The 15,096-nt window shown below is 43.4% G+C and overlaps 1 protein-coding gene across 1 annotated transcript in view; it reads left to right on the forward strand.

Moving 5' to 3' along the window:
- The window catches only part of LOC104406240 (electrogenic sodium bicarbonate cotransporter 1-like), a gene marked incomplete at its 3' end in the record, with an annotated part of 58,475 nt that overhangs the window by 28,348 nt on the left and 15,031 nt on the right, over positions 1-15,096 (forward strand). The window contains exons 5-9 of the mRNA XM_010015167.1: positions 2,388-2,545; positions 10,525-10,612; positions 11,834-11,988; positions 12,654-12,767; positions 14,067-14,241. Coding sequence (XP_010013469.1) covers positions 2,388-2,545; positions 10,525-10,612; positions 11,834-11,988; positions 12,654-12,767; positions 14,067-14,241 — 690 coding nt within the window. The remainder of the gene's footprint in view (positions 1-2,387; positions 2,546-10,524; positions 10,613-11,833; positions 11,989-12,653; positions 12,768-14,066; positions 14,242-15,096) is intronic.

Consider the following 15,096-nt stretch of genomic DNA (forward strand, 5'->3'; position numbering starts at 1 on the left):
CAGGGGGTTAAAACTGGATGATCTTAAGGTCCCTTCCAACCCAGAACACTCTGTGATTCTGTGATTTCTCCATAGTTGGACTGTAGGATGCCTGTTGTAGGGCCCCATGAGCCTGCTTGCATCTGCTATGGTACCATTACATAGGTGCAGGGATAGGAAGAATAACCTTCAGGCCATAAAGAACTGTTTTTAGCAAAAAGCTATAGCTGTACTTTAGGAAAAGATGTACAAATGAGAGTAACCCTGGCAGTTGGCTGATGAGAATGATTCTGGTTAGTAGATGTCTTCTGGTACTTTGTTTTAATGGTGATGAACACAGAACTAGACCTCAGATACCATTTGGGTGCCTCAGGAAGGACTGGAATTGAATAAATGCAGCTTACAGGTTGTCTTCTAAGCTCACTTTCCTGCAGATTAGAGCCCTGCTGTTCAGTAACACCACAGATGCTTTGCTGCACTATTAGAAGTGCATTAAACAATAACTACATTGTTTTGCTTTGAGATACACCTTTTTTTTAAATCAAAAATCAAGTTGGTTTTCAAATAGACTAAAATCTAGACCTTAAGAATGAGAAAGCTGGAAGATGAGCAGTTCAGTTGCACTGATGTACACTTAGGGTGGCTTCACCAGCTCCCTTCATCCTATTTCTGGCTCAGCTGTTAATGAAGGAAAAAGCACAGTTGTAGGAAGATAGTGAAAGCATGCTAGAAAAAGCACTGCCACCCCCAAAAATGCTCACATAACAACTCAGGTTCATGTTACTGAGGAGAAAGGAGCAGTCAGAGATCGTAAGAGTACGAAGAATTAAAGCTTTCAGGGCATCACGGGAAAGCTATGTTGAAATAACCTGGGTGAGTAAGGAAATCAGATTAGTGGACTCATCTGACAGAAATTCTGGTGTCTTAGTTGAATTTCTTTTGCTGAAATGGGTGAGTTCTTCATTTCCTGTCATCTCTATTTACCTAGGGGCACCTGAGAAGAATCTGTCCTTTTGTAAGCAATTCTCACCATCGGTTTACTACTATAATATTAAAACCACTGGTCAGTGTGTGCTTTGGGGCTTCTGAAAACCTGTGGAGCCAGGCTGTGCTGGGAGCTGCTGGGGATTTTAGGCAGTTCTGCTGAGGTGGATCACAGTGGGCCACACTGATTTTTCAGCAGACGAGGCAGGGTGGTTTATGTCTATGGACTCCAGGTGTTAGCAGTTCAGTTACTGAAACTTCTGTGTGAGGTTCTTAAAATTTCTCTCTAGCAGAATGGTATTCAGAGTTGGAATGGAGTTAGGACTTGCTGTGGCAAGGGTAAAAAGGGTAAAACATCTGCAGTAACTTGGTTATAAAGCAATGGATGTTTAATTGATGGTGGAAATAGTTGGGTTTGAGATGTATGAGGAGAGGAAGAGAGGGAGGGAGGGAGATAGATACACACACACACACACACACACACACACACACACACACACATATTCCTCTTGCTTGGTATTCATACCTGGGCTAGCAGAGTGGTAGGAGCCTCGTCATGGGGAGACCAGTTAACCAGAGTCCCCACCATGACCATCTGGAGGGGGTTCCCTGTGCCACCCAACCTTTCCTGGCTCAGCATCTCCTCTGAAACCCTCTTAGATTTCTCTCTTTTTCATGGACGCCCCTTCTCACTTCGCCTCTTCCCAAGGATTTCTCTCCCTTCAGATCTTTGAGATGTGAGTGGTATAACAGCCATCCAGCATCATTCCATGGACAGGCTGAGAAGGGTTTTTCTCCTGGTAAGAAGGTCTCTAATGATGGCACAAGTTCCTCCGTGCCCCTTTGGCCATTCTCTGCTCTGTGCTCTGAGGGCAGAAGCCTGCGGGAGGGCTGCAGGCTCAGGCAGTGATGGTGGGAAGCAGTAACAGTTATTGAGACCATTAGTGTAGTTTCCAAACCAGCACTCCTGGTACTTCTACCTGGTGACTCCTCATGTGCTGACCTGCACCGGCAGTGGGAACAACACGTTTGGACAACCCCAAGCGAATTTAGATGAAGTGAGAAGCCACAGGCTAGGAAACATGCTCCTAAAAGCCTGTGCTGAGCTCAGCCTTCCCCTTGGAACTTGAAAAGACATGTACACAGTGAAAGGCAAGTGTCCAGCTCCAAGAGGCACAGTCCTCTCAGCATCATCTTTGCTCTGGCACCAATCATCATTGTTCTTCTGGGGCTGATCTTCCTAGTGTTTGTATCTCAGTAGACTTTGTGGGGCTGATACGTATTATCATCCTCAGTAAGTGACCAAAGATACCTTCTGACCAAAGAGGAAACACTGGTGAAAACTGGGTGTATTTTATTGTACGCTCCTATTTGCTTGCCTAAGGAGACTTAATGTTCTTTTCCTTCCTCTTTCACTGATGCAGCTGAAGAATAAATTCATGAAGAAGTTGCCACGTGATGCTGAGGCTTCCAATGTGCTGGTTGGGGAGGTGGACTTCCTGGAGTGTCCCTTCATTGCCTTCGTTCGGCTGCAGCAGGCAGTCATGCTGGGTGCTCTAACTGAAGTCCCTGTACCTACCCGGTAAGAGAACTGAGCCCCTGGGAAGGGTACAAGAATGGGAAACTCCATTTCCACCTGGTCAAATAAAAACCCCAGGCCAGAAGATGTTCTCCATTACTTTCCGTCATGTGATGTGTGTAACGATCAGGATTATTGGTTTAAAGTAACAAAACTGTAGCTGCTTAATAATCTTCAGGTCCTAAATTTGGTTATAAAATACAAGCTGCAAACCAGAACAACATTGCACGAAAACACTAACTTTATAACTTACTAGTAAAGGGCACTGTCAGTGTGAAATTTAACTAGTGGAGCTTTCTTCCTGCCCCTGATGATTCCCGTCAGTGTCACTCAGATTCCCTCTGCAAGTTTTTGCAGTACGTGTTTTTCCTCTTAAACTCACATTAGGAGAAAGATGCACTTCTGGCTCTGCTGGAGCAAACCCGGTAAGTCAGGTAAACTGGGGCATACAGTTCTGCTGGGGTGGTCACATTCTGTGACCTAGCCAGGTTGGATGGGGCCTTGAGCAGCCTGGTCTAGTAGAAGGTGTCCCTGCCCATGTCAGCAGGTTGGAACGAGGTGAACTTTAAGGTTCCTTCCAACCCAAACCGTTCTGTGGATTTTGTGATGCTATGTTCCTGTTCATTGCAGCAGGGTTGGATGAGATGCCCTTTGAAGGCCCCTTCCAACCCAAACTATTCTATGATTCTGTGGTGCTCTCTAAGGCATAATGATTCAGAGAAAACTGTCAATTTACTGTGACTGCAAGTTAATCTGAGTCTCCCAAATACAAATAGAGTTTATGTTCTTCAATATTTGAATTTGCTGCTTGAAGATGTGTAACTATACAGTGTGTTTATCTACTAGAATAACAAAGTGCTATTTGAATTCTTACCAATATTACCTTTAGTTATATAATTTCATATTTTTTATCAAGTAATACAGTAGAGAAAAATTATCAGTGTAGATGTCCAGAGCATCTGCTGTATTTGAGTGTTAATGTAAGAGTGTATGTGTGCTTCATATACAAACACCCCACCAAGGTAAGAACCTCAGTCCTCAGCCCCACTGTGCACCTCCACTCTGGAGTGCTGCTCCTGTCAGCTTACAAAGGGTTTACTTTGTGTTTTGCTTAATTAGGGAGTTCAAATTGCACCTCTCACATCATCACTAATGTGCAAATACATGTTTTATGTGAACAATCTCCAGGGCTTTCCATGCAGAGTGAAGGTTGTGGTTTGAATGCCTACAGGGTTTGAGGCTATATCAAGTAATATTTTGTGAGAGGTACCACGACAGAAGCACATGGCTAGTGCATTACTGATACTGGAAGGAATCCCAGCCATTGTATGGAGTAGAAGTGATATGGTTGTTATAATCTGTACCTTATTTCATGTACAAACCCAAATAAAAAGAGAATCTAGTTCTGCTGTTTGTTTAACTGCCTCCTAGTAATGCAGCAGTGTTTGTATTTCTTGGAGTTTCTGTAAGTGGCTCCTTAAAATAACCATGTCAACAGCTGTTTGCACACAGTGGGTATGCTGGCAGGAGCATGGGGAGACAAAAGTGGCTTATAAAAGGTTATTCCTCATTCCTCAGCATTACTGAGCTCTGCATATTTCAGTGTTATGGCTTCAAAGTCTAATTCCACTTGCTTTTTTTTTTTCTAAGCATATCTCCAAATGCTTTTCAGCAGATGTAAAATTAGGTATTGTTTGTTTTGGTAGTGGGAGCCAGGAAGTTAGATCTAGGATTGCTGAACGACCTCATTACTCAATAGCATTAATCAAGACAATATGTCCTTCTGTGCCAACATTTTTTTCCAGGAAATAGCATTATCCATTTGCTGTCCTCCAAACCGAATGCTAGCCCTAATCAAAGCAGGGAGGCTCATTAGATGGCTTTTGTGAGTAATGAAGAGCCATTTGCAGTGGCTGCATCCTGTGAAATTCAATCAAGGAAATCCCACTGGGGGCCCAGAGAAGCTGTGATGGAGCATCTCCTCAGTGAGCACCAGGTCTTGGCCATCTCAGGCAGCATGTTACTGCTGTGGATGGGCACTGTACTGCCCGCAGACCGCACACGATGCTGGTGCATGAAACCATCTCTATGTTTTGCTTTTCAAAGCACTAACTGGGCAGATTTTTCAGGGAGAGGACAGCGATAGCTTTTGGTAGACTAGCTGAGAAGCAGCCCATCAGCTGCATCTGCTAGCTGGGTATGTAAGACATCACCACAGTCTTGTGTTGCAGAAGCAAATAAGACACCTAGCCCTGAAAGGTGAAAGGTTCATGATACCATGATAGCCCTGCCCTGGTTTGGTTTATCCGTGTTGACCCAGCACTGTAGAAAGAAAAAGGATTATTGTGTGCATAAGGTGGACAGTATTCAATATGTAGACATCCTGTAAAATGGGTTACTTATTTCTGCTAGTTTTATTTTTTTCTTCCTCCCCACATTCTTTGGCTTGGATTTTTCTTGTAAGCTACAGAATTTTGGATGCTTTGTAGAAATAAGATGTCCTGTGTAGAAATTATTCTTCCTTGGACACATCATTTTTCTATCTATTTTTCCTTCACGCTTCCTTGCTAAGGATTTTAAGCATTTCGTTTACTTAAAAGTAGATTTTTACTTAATAGAAACCAGGAAGATATGATGAATTCTCCAGGAAAGGTTTCTCAGTAGGGTATTTTCATACAACCCTGGTAATAAAACTCAGGGATCTGAAATTGGTATAGAGAGATCCCAGCCTTTCTCTGTTTTCTTTTTACTGATCAGATTGAAAAAACCTTGAAGGACCTTGGTTTTCTCATGTTGAATTTCATTCCTCAGTGCTACAAACTCCTCATTTTAGCAAACTACTGTGCTTGCACTATGGCTTGGGTACGGCTGTTTCTCCTCTGGACAGTACAGTAGCTGTAGCTTTTTATTTTCATAAGAGAAATGTACAATCATGTGTTGAGGTCTGCTGCCTTAATGTAATGTTGATGGGGAAAAAAGATGAAGAATGAGGAAGGGAAAGATGTTTTTTGGAGATAAGCTGTACAGACTTGCACAGGCTAATATGTAGTGCTGGGAAATTGCCTGTGTCTGCAAGTCTTAAATGAAATGAAGTCACTTGCCCACAGATCACTTAGGAAGCATGGGGCAGAACCAGGAGTCAGATTCTCCTCCCTTGCCTCCTAACTTGAGCTCTTAACTGCTGAGGCATCTTTTCTTCTTCATAGGTGAGGATGACATGTCTTGTTCATTAATTGCAGCATTGAAATGGTTTTCAGGGCTGTGTCCTTCAGCAGCCTTTCCAGCAGGACTTGCTCTGGAAAACTGTGTTCATGTGTTGGACACCATGTAGGAAGCCTGTGATGTTGATAACGTTGATCGAGACTTGAAGGATCACCTGTGTGAAATAGAAGATGGACCGAACACTTCACCATCTCCTTTCATGACTGCAGTCTCAGGTTGTTCTCCTTTCATCAGCAGTCCAACCACTTATTCTGCTGAAAAAGTACATCACGAGGTTGTTCTTCCAGCCCTCCAGACCAACATTTATCTCTATGCTGAATGCCTTGCAGGCTTCTCACATGGTGTCCAACAACAGGACTGCTTCCTCCCACCCATCGCAAAATTAAAACCATTTTCTCAGGACTTTACTGAGTTTCCTTTGGGTAGGTGCCTTTAACCTTTACGAAGTTGTTGCTCTTGCTTTGACAGGAAAATCTGTTGTTTCAGATTTGGCAGGCATGGATGAGTTTTGGATTCGAATTGCTCATCTATGAGAATAAATTTATTCTGGTTGGGTTTGGTGGTATAGTCCATATGATTAGGAGAATCATACATAGCTGGTGGCCATCATCTGCTTGAGACGGGTGTGAAGCATGCAGAAACAACAGGATGAACAGTGCTTCAGGTAAAACAGAAACAAATTACTGAGTTTCTGACTCACTATCAGCTTGGAAGCAAAGGATTTTGAATGCTTTGACTGTGCTGTCGTATCAAGTTCAAGACCAGGTATTTCTCTGGGGACAAACATTGAATTTTGTTACTACTTTACAGAGACTTTGAGCTGAGTGATACGAGGTGTACTTCACATCCTCTGTGTTGAAGCATCCTTAGCAATGTTAAATATCAGAAATGGAGGTTTGATAACTCAGCGTGTGTTGTGCACTGGTTTTCATCTTGACAGATGAAGAGGAGTATGTCATAGCTAGAAGCGAGGACTTTCTCAGGTGGAAGTATTCATAACTAAATGATACTAAATGCATGGAAACATAATGTAGTCCAAACCACTAAAATGCATTAGTGGTTTTTGTCTTTCTGATACTTGGCTCTTTAAAAGATCTTGTTCTACATGCTGAAGGTAATTCTGGGATGAATCAGTCAAGACAAAGAATTTGGAAGGTGTCAGAAACTGCTTGTTTCCAAGGACATTTTAGTCAGTGCAGGAGCATTCAGGTGCTTGTGTTAGGCGCTGGAAGAGAGCTAGTGTAATTATTTCAGAAGATGGTTCTGAAAATGTCTCATTTCCCTGGAGAATCAGAATGTCAAGCAGCAACTTCTGACGCTAGGAACGCTTTTTAAAAATTAACATTTCTGGAAAATTTGCATCCCAGAGTTCTTAAAGACTTGGCTGAGGAACAGTTTTATAATGTTGCTTTATAATAACTTGTGAAACACAGGGAAGGTTCCAAGAGGTAGGAGGAGAGAGAGGGCATGACCTAGGCGTGTATGGCTTAGTCACCTCCATGTGAACCTTAAGTAAAGTACTTGAAACCTCATGAAGAGTTCAATGAGGAAATGTTACTGTTAGTGATGCCAATTAATATGTATTTATGGATCCTGTCCTACTGGCTTGATGCCTTTTTTAAATAGGACTCTAGATGTTTTTATCTAGAAAGTGCTTGTGTGGATATAATATACCTTGTAAGATATTTGACTTAGTACCTCATGATATTTGATTTAGAAATCTGAAATAATATTTAATATTATGATTGTAAGGGGAGGAGTACTTCTGGTGAGATGCCACACCTCTCAACCCTGGTGTGGTCCACTTTTTATCAGCTGCTTTTCAGAAAATGTATAGTTAATATAGCAAAGATTGACAAATAACAAAGAGAGTGTCTCCATGTGTGGCCCAGAGCAATGTGGTCATCTGTGCTTTAACTTGGCCTCATGTCAGTTTCCTCCTTTAGGGGCAGAGAGTGCAGGTGGAGGGGCTGTGCTCAAAGTGCTGGTTGTCTCTGGGTCATGACTGGAGCCATCGTGGGTATAGCACATTGTTCCATCAGGGCTAGAACTGCTGAAAGCTGTTTCCCTAGAAGTATATGCCGTGTCCTTTCCCTTCACCATGGCAATAATCGCAGCTCTCCCTGTCATCCTACTATGTTTCTAAGACATAGAATCATATCTGAATCACAGACTGGTTTGGGGTGGAAGGGACCTCAAAGCTCATCCGGCTCCAACTGCCTGCCATGGGCAGGGACATCTTCCACTCGACCAGGTTGCTCCAAGCCCCTGTGTCCAACCTGCCCTTGAACACTGCCAGGGATGGGGCAGCCCCAGCTTCTCTGAGCAACCTGTGCCAGCGCCTCAGCACCCTCACAGGGAAGAACTTCTTGCTTACATCTGATCTAAATCTCCCCTTTTCTAGTTTAAAGCCATTCCCCCTTGTCCTACTTCCCATGTTTGTCCATACCTGAAGTCCTGTTTCCTGGCTCCTGACTCCCTTTTCTCAGGAAAGCAGGCTCACATCAAGTTCCTGAGTAGCCACAGGTTATTTCGTCTCTGCATTTGCACTGACAGAACCACCAGCTCTTGGATTGTTTCCCTGAGGAAGACACTGATAGATCAGAGAAGGTTCATGGAAGAGCCTTCAAAGTGACTAAAGAGAGGAGAAAAGCCTCAAATGACTTAGTCTAACTTGACAGATGAGTGACTGGATCAATAGGGGAGGGTATTTAAAGGGATTTAATTATTGAGGGTAATGCAAAGGGTTTTAGACAAGACAACTTACTCAAGGTTATAGTGTGTTTATTTTCCATTACTGGTAGAAAGGTAGAGCTGTAATTGGAAAAAGGCTCAATTCAGGAAGCTTTAGTTTTGAGCGGCGGTAAGTGTTTCTGTTTGAAACACATGCTGATACAGCGTTTGCTGAAAATTGCTCCAATAATTGCCTTTGCTAAATTAGGTGAAATGGAGATGTTGGTCTCCTGCCATGTGACTTTTGTTTTTTGCTAATTGCAAGGGTGAGTTGACACGTGAGAGAGAGAGTTTTATCTCAAGGTCACTAGATAGAGTCCAGCTCATGCTTGAAACACCAGCGCAATGGTCTTCACTGAAAACCCACTGACCACCAAGTGCTGGCCATTGTGTGAGATGGCCACCAGAACTAACAGGGCTTTCTTGATTAAGCCGGTTGTCAAGGCAAAGAGGTGAGCATGAAGACAGATGTATTTTTGTGCCATAGCCATGAACCAAATCATTTTTTGGGGGACAAATCTGAACAGGGGATTTAGAGGAAACTTGTGTTTCTACAGGCAAGGCTGTAGATGCTGTGTGAGTAAGTAGCTGCCAGCTTAGCAGCTGTCTACAGTGCAAAATCAACTCTGAAGTAAGAGTATCTCTACGGGAGGTAGTGGCTTTTGCCATTTCAGCATTGATGCTTTGGGCTTGCACGTGAAACCTAGTTTAGGAACTGGCAGTGTCAAAGATAAGGCTTAGATCTTTCCTGAATTAAGTAATATTTAAATGGTGGTATCTTTTATATGATTATTTATTTACTTTTCATTCCAGGCCAGGAGATTCTAGGTATGTTTGAAGATCCAACCTTGAGGCTGTACTTAAAACTCCTCGAATGAGTGTCAGTTAAGACGTTGGAAAATGCAGCTACCTTTTAACAGCATTCCCATTGCTCTGGCACAACTGCTAGACAATTTTATTGGCAGAAGCTTCCATTTTCCATGTATAGCTTTTGCATTAAGGACTCTCATTAGAACACACTGCAACATAGGCAAGGCCTGATTCATAGCATGTTAGCACTGGCAAAAGCAAGGGCAGGAAAGATAAAGAGCAGTAATTTCCTTTCTCCAAAGATTTCATATCATGGTGTCTTCCAAACTCATTAGCAGTGACTTGAACATAGTTGCTGCCCAGAGAGATCATGTAAGAAGTCAGCTCCTAATACCTTGTAGATGTGGTCACCCTTGCTGATGGTGTCTGCCGTAGGAATAGACTCACACCTTAAGATGCCTGCTTAAGAATTAAGCTGTGACTGTAAAACCATCAGATGGGCTTACAGGTCTCTGGTATGTATCTTATACTTGGAGTGGAAATTCAGGGCATACAAATTGGGCTTAATTATTTATAGCTAAAGCCCTATTTTAGATTAATGATTTCCCTTCACATGTGGGTGCTGAAGTGTAACAGAGATCTGAGCCCCAGCAGAGCACTAATAAGCACGTGGAGTGCTGTCTGATATAGCTTGGAGGAGCAATGAAGTTCACAGTGAGCAATGTGAACGGTTAATCGCATCTTTCCTCTGTGCCCACTGCTGTGCTGGCCCTGCTTGGCCCATCCTGTGGGCTTTCTGTGGTTCATAGGGCACGAATGCTCAACCACCCTGCACTGGAGCTGGCATCTGTCATGTGTTCACTTCCAGGTACCAGGCGCTGAAAGAACATCCTTCCTTCGCCTCATCCTGAAGTCTAGGGTGCTGGATGGTAGCAACCTCTGCGTAGCACTGTGATAGCATTTGGCCATAGTGGTCTCAGTAGTGGTCTCAAAGCTTAACAGAGCAAAACTCTGGGTAGTGTCTTGCTTGTTTGAGTAAGTGCAATGGGCTGCAGGGTGTAACCTCAACTCCCAAATTAGCTGGAGGTCACTGGCAGACTCTGGATCTTTAACAAGGACCACAACTTTAGGAAGTTGAATTTCCATCCAGATATTACGTAAGTAGTAAGCCATCCATTTTGCTATGCTAAAGGGGAACAATCTGCTTGTTTTGTCAGATTCCTCTTCATTCTGCTGGGACCGAAGGGCAAAGCAAAGTCCTATCATGAGATTGGTCGAGCCATTGCCACGCTAATGTCGGATGAGGTAGGTGTCTTGACATCACCTGTGAGAAATGGGTTCTCCCAGGTTTCACTTCATTAGCTAATAATGATGTCCTTTCCTCCAGCATGGTTGACAGGAATATACATGTAAAGCTGAAAGATCCAAATGTCACCTCCTAATTCCATCTGTTCACGTAATTATTTAATTATTTCACGTGTTTTTATAAAAGCATGACTGTAGGAAGGTTTTGTCCATTGAGTGTATTCTCCTGCTAGCAATCACTCTTCCCAAGAGACTGTCATAGAATTCTAGAACCAACTAGATTGGGAAAGACTTTTGAGTCTGATCTTTGAATTAATCTTGTTGTGGTGCGCACCTTCTGTTGCATTCCATGATCCTGGTAACACACAGCCATGCTCCAGGTAATTACAGCAGAAATGGTTACACCCAGGACATACTATTTTGTGTTGCACTGTATCTCAGAGCACTTCTTCATTCAGGCAGTGCTTATATATTATCCATGAGCAGCTAGCAATTACTTGCTAATCATACAGCACAATGAGATGACTGGACTTTCAATATTCATTTATGGCTTTTTTCTTCCAGTGTCCCTTGGGCTCTGTGGATCTGGGGCTGATTTACATTATGTTTGTTTCTTGCTGTGTCCTTATGTTGTTTTTGCTCTCATATGGTTCCCTTAATTACCACTTGCCTGATAATTAAGGCAAGTTTTCTCTTCTGCTTTCTGGCATTTGCACTGCTTGGAGCAATGGTTTAGTTTCCATGGCCCCACAGTCCTCCTTCCTACCACTGGCTGTTCTTATTAAGTCTGTCACGTTTGCTCATCCACCTCCATTCCGAACAGTCCAGAAGATACCTGTAAAATTCAGCATTAATGCTACTTTTCCTCTCTTTTCTCATTCACTTTTCATCAAAAATACAAGACCTTTCAGTAAAACCAGTCTGTGCTTCTCATTACTATTTTTGAATAAATATTGTCATCATTTCTATGTCACAGGACTGGAAACTAACCTATTTTTGGATATACTGAAGCAGGTAGGGAAGGAGGATCGATGTTCTTTTATCTATTGCTAAATGACCAACCAAAGGAATAGGCTTTCCCGAGGTTCACACACCCTTGGGCCAAGTGTCCTGGTACTTTCTGAGAATGAATTTTTATAGAATAAAATTCGATGGCTGTGCCTACAGTCTGGGCTACAGAAAATGCAACCCTTTCTCTATGGATCTCTCTTTTCCTTGCAGGTGTTTCATGACATTGCCTATAAAGCCAAGGACCGGCAGGACCTGATCGCTGGCATCGATGAGTTTCTGGATGAAGTCATTGTGCTCCCCCCTGGGGAATGGGATCCAGCCATTAGGATAGAGCCCCCCAAGTCTCTTCCTTCTTCAGATAAAAGGTAAGAGCAGGAGACAGGCAGGTTTAGCTCTGTGATGAGCAACAGTGTGCACCAGTTCTGAAAAGGCGATGGGAAGAGCTGCTGCTTTGGGTACACCAGGTTTATTGAGCAACTTCAGTGACTGCATCTGCCTGTCTGTGTTTAGAAGGTACTAGAAATAATTTTGGGAGCTATATGGGTGCTGAGACACTGGCACAGGGTGCCCAGAGAAGCTGTGGCTGCCCCATCCCTGGCAGTGTTCAAGGCCTGGTTGGACGGGGCTTGGAGCAACCTGCTCTAGAGGAAGGTGTCCCTGCCTGCGGCAGGGGGTTGGAAGTGGATGAGCTTTAAGGTCTTTTTCCAACCCAAACCATTCTAGGATTCCATGATGATTCTCAGGTCTTTCTTAATAGCTGGAAGGAGGATGTTCTTGCAATTCTGTACCCTTCATGGTAATGTTGTAGGCACATAACATACATAGTGGTTATCCAGACTCCTTGTGGTTCTGCTTGGTCTTTTTAACACTCTGTGTTCCACTCGCTGCCAGCAGGTCAGCCTTCTAGTCTCCTTTGTACCATGTGGCTCTAGGAAGGGCTGCGTAACACTTGTTCATAGGAAGATTATGGATCTTGGATTATGTTGGGTGGCGCTGTCAGACCCTCATTTTGCCTTGCTTTCTTGCCTAGGAAAAACATGTACTCTGGTGGAGAAAACCTCCAGATGAATGGAGACACACCTCATGATGGAGGACACGGCGGTGGGGGCCATGGGGACTGCGAAGAGTTGCAACGAACTGGCAGGTCAGTAATGCTCTGCTAGTGGGATGTGCCTGGAGTCACCCATGCGAGGTGGCAGTGCTCCCTTTGCAGAACCATTTCTGCTCTGCTTTCCATCTGAGCATACTGTTTGTATAGGTTGAGCTGTGACCCCAGAACCCAGTGCCCAGCTTGGGGCTGCCTGAAGGGCCCCCAGCCCCAAGCCCCCAGCCTCAGCAAATTACAAAGCATCTTAAATAAGCACAAAAAAATGAAAGGCCCAGGTAGGTGTTCGCTGTTGACAGCCTGTGAAGTTAGGTGATCTGTGAGGGGTGTAAACGTGGCAGGTACAGCTACAGTTTCCATTTGGATTGCTGGAGGCACTTTAGCCAAGAGCAGAGACATTCCCTTTTCCAGACATTCCTGTTGTAGTTGAATTGCAGAATGAAGGCTTTTATGTGATAGAAATACAGAAGGTGACAGAGCCCAAGGCTTTACTCTCTGCTTTATTACTCTGCTTGTATGCCATGTAGAAGTCCAGTAGGGTGGGAATGCAGTCCAGGTGGCCATGAAACAGTGTGCTCAGCATTTCAGGGTCACTACACAGATTTTTGTGGTGGCATTGTGCCCTCCCTCCCGCACTCTGTTTTTGAAGTTCTAGCAGAGTATCCAAATTCTAGGAGAAAAATCTGAAAATCTGAAATTACACGTTGGTGTATACAAGGCAGTCAGTATGTCCTGTTTCTGGGTCAGAAACCAGACACATTTCTCGTGCTGGCAGTGTCAGAGCCACACAGAGTTTATACAGGTTAAATATTGTCTATGATTCCACAGAAAGAATACATCTGCAAGTGCAGCTCTCTTGTTCTCCAAGATGATTTCACTTGTGTTTTCCACTTGTAGCTGTTTTCTGGTTAACAGTTTGAAGCATTTTTCCACTTAGCAGATTATTTGGCTCACCCAACCATTGTGTTTGCCGGGTGGAGAAATTTAGGCAGGGATTTAGACTAGAGTTAATATATTTTATTACATCAACCAGTATAGTTGAGGAAAAAAAATTGCAAGCTTCCTGAACTGCAAACTTCGGTGATCTGCTGCAGCAGAAGTGGGACTTGTGTTCCTGAAATGTGTTTCTTTCCAGCTGCATCAAGACGTTATCTTTCTTTGTAGCATTATTTCAGTGATATCCCTGGACCATCACAGCTGCCATAAGACTATTCTCTAATGTGATGATCTCACTCCTTTCAGATAATACTTCATTTTTGGCAATGCTTCTGATGACTTATCTTGGTGACTTTCACTGTGAAGCATTTTGCACGAGTCTCCTCTTGCTTGTCTTTTCAGGTTCTGTGGTGGCTTAATCAAAGACATAAAGAGGAAAGCACCGTTCTTTGTCAGCGACTTCTACGACGCTTTAAACATTCAAGCCCTTTCAGCCATTCTTTTCATCTACCTGGCCACAGTGACCAACGCTATCACTTTTGGAGGATTGCTTGGTGATGCTACAGAGAACATGCAGGTTAGCAAGAGCTTTCAGAAGCAACAGATCTGTCATTTGCTTCCTGCTGTCTACAGAGGGGTGCATGGCCACCGACCACGCTTGAATTCTGGGTACAATTAATAGAGGTATCCTGCATTTCCACTGAAATTGGCTTGCTTTCCCTGCTGTTGGACAGCTGTCCTTTGGAAGTTCATACCTTAAATGGTGTTTGAAAGATGGCCAGGCGACAGAGAAGGTCCTTGCTCCTTCTATATAGAGAAGTTCCCCTAATCTGCTCTCCGTGTTTGTGTCTTAGTTGTACTGTTTCAGTCCAATTAATATTACTAAGTCTGATTCAGACTTTCCATGTCGTCAGAGAGAGCACTGTCTCCTCTGCATGACTCTTACAGTTCCTGGACTTCTGCCTCTCTGGTGAAAAGAAAATCCTAAGATTCATAGGAAAGTGAGTAAATTAGGAGATGGGATGAGTAGAAAAAGGCAAGGTCTTTAGAAAGATGAATTTTGTAATAATCATAGAATAGTTAGGGTTGGAAGGGACCTTAAGATCATCTAGTTCCAAACCCCCTGCCACAGGCAGGAAGGTTAGATCCTGTCCATATTGTATGTCCAGAGTCAGGCTGGATCAGTGGTGAAGACAGAAGTAGGGGCTTTAAGGATGGCTCAAGGAAAGTCTAAAGGAAAGGGATTCTGTATTAACACTGCTGTAGGTCTTTTGTGTTTGACTGGACCAGAATTATGCTCTGGCAGTGCCTTTGGCTTTTTGAAGTGGAAGAAAACATAGGAGGTTGTGCTTAAATACGTTCAGTGCAGTCACCTCGAATCTCGTAACAATAATTAAGTTCATAATGACGAAGACCGAATTATTAATTTACA

This window comes from Nestor notabilis, unplaced genomic scaffold (genome assembly GCF_000696875.1).
Source record: "Nestor notabilis isolate BGI_N333 unplaced genomic scaffold, ASM69687v1 scaffold11945, whole genome shotgun sequence".
NCBI classification, from domain to species: domain Eukaryota; kingdom Metazoa; phylum Chordata; class Aves; order Psittaciformes; family Psittacidae; genus Nestor; species Nestor notabilis.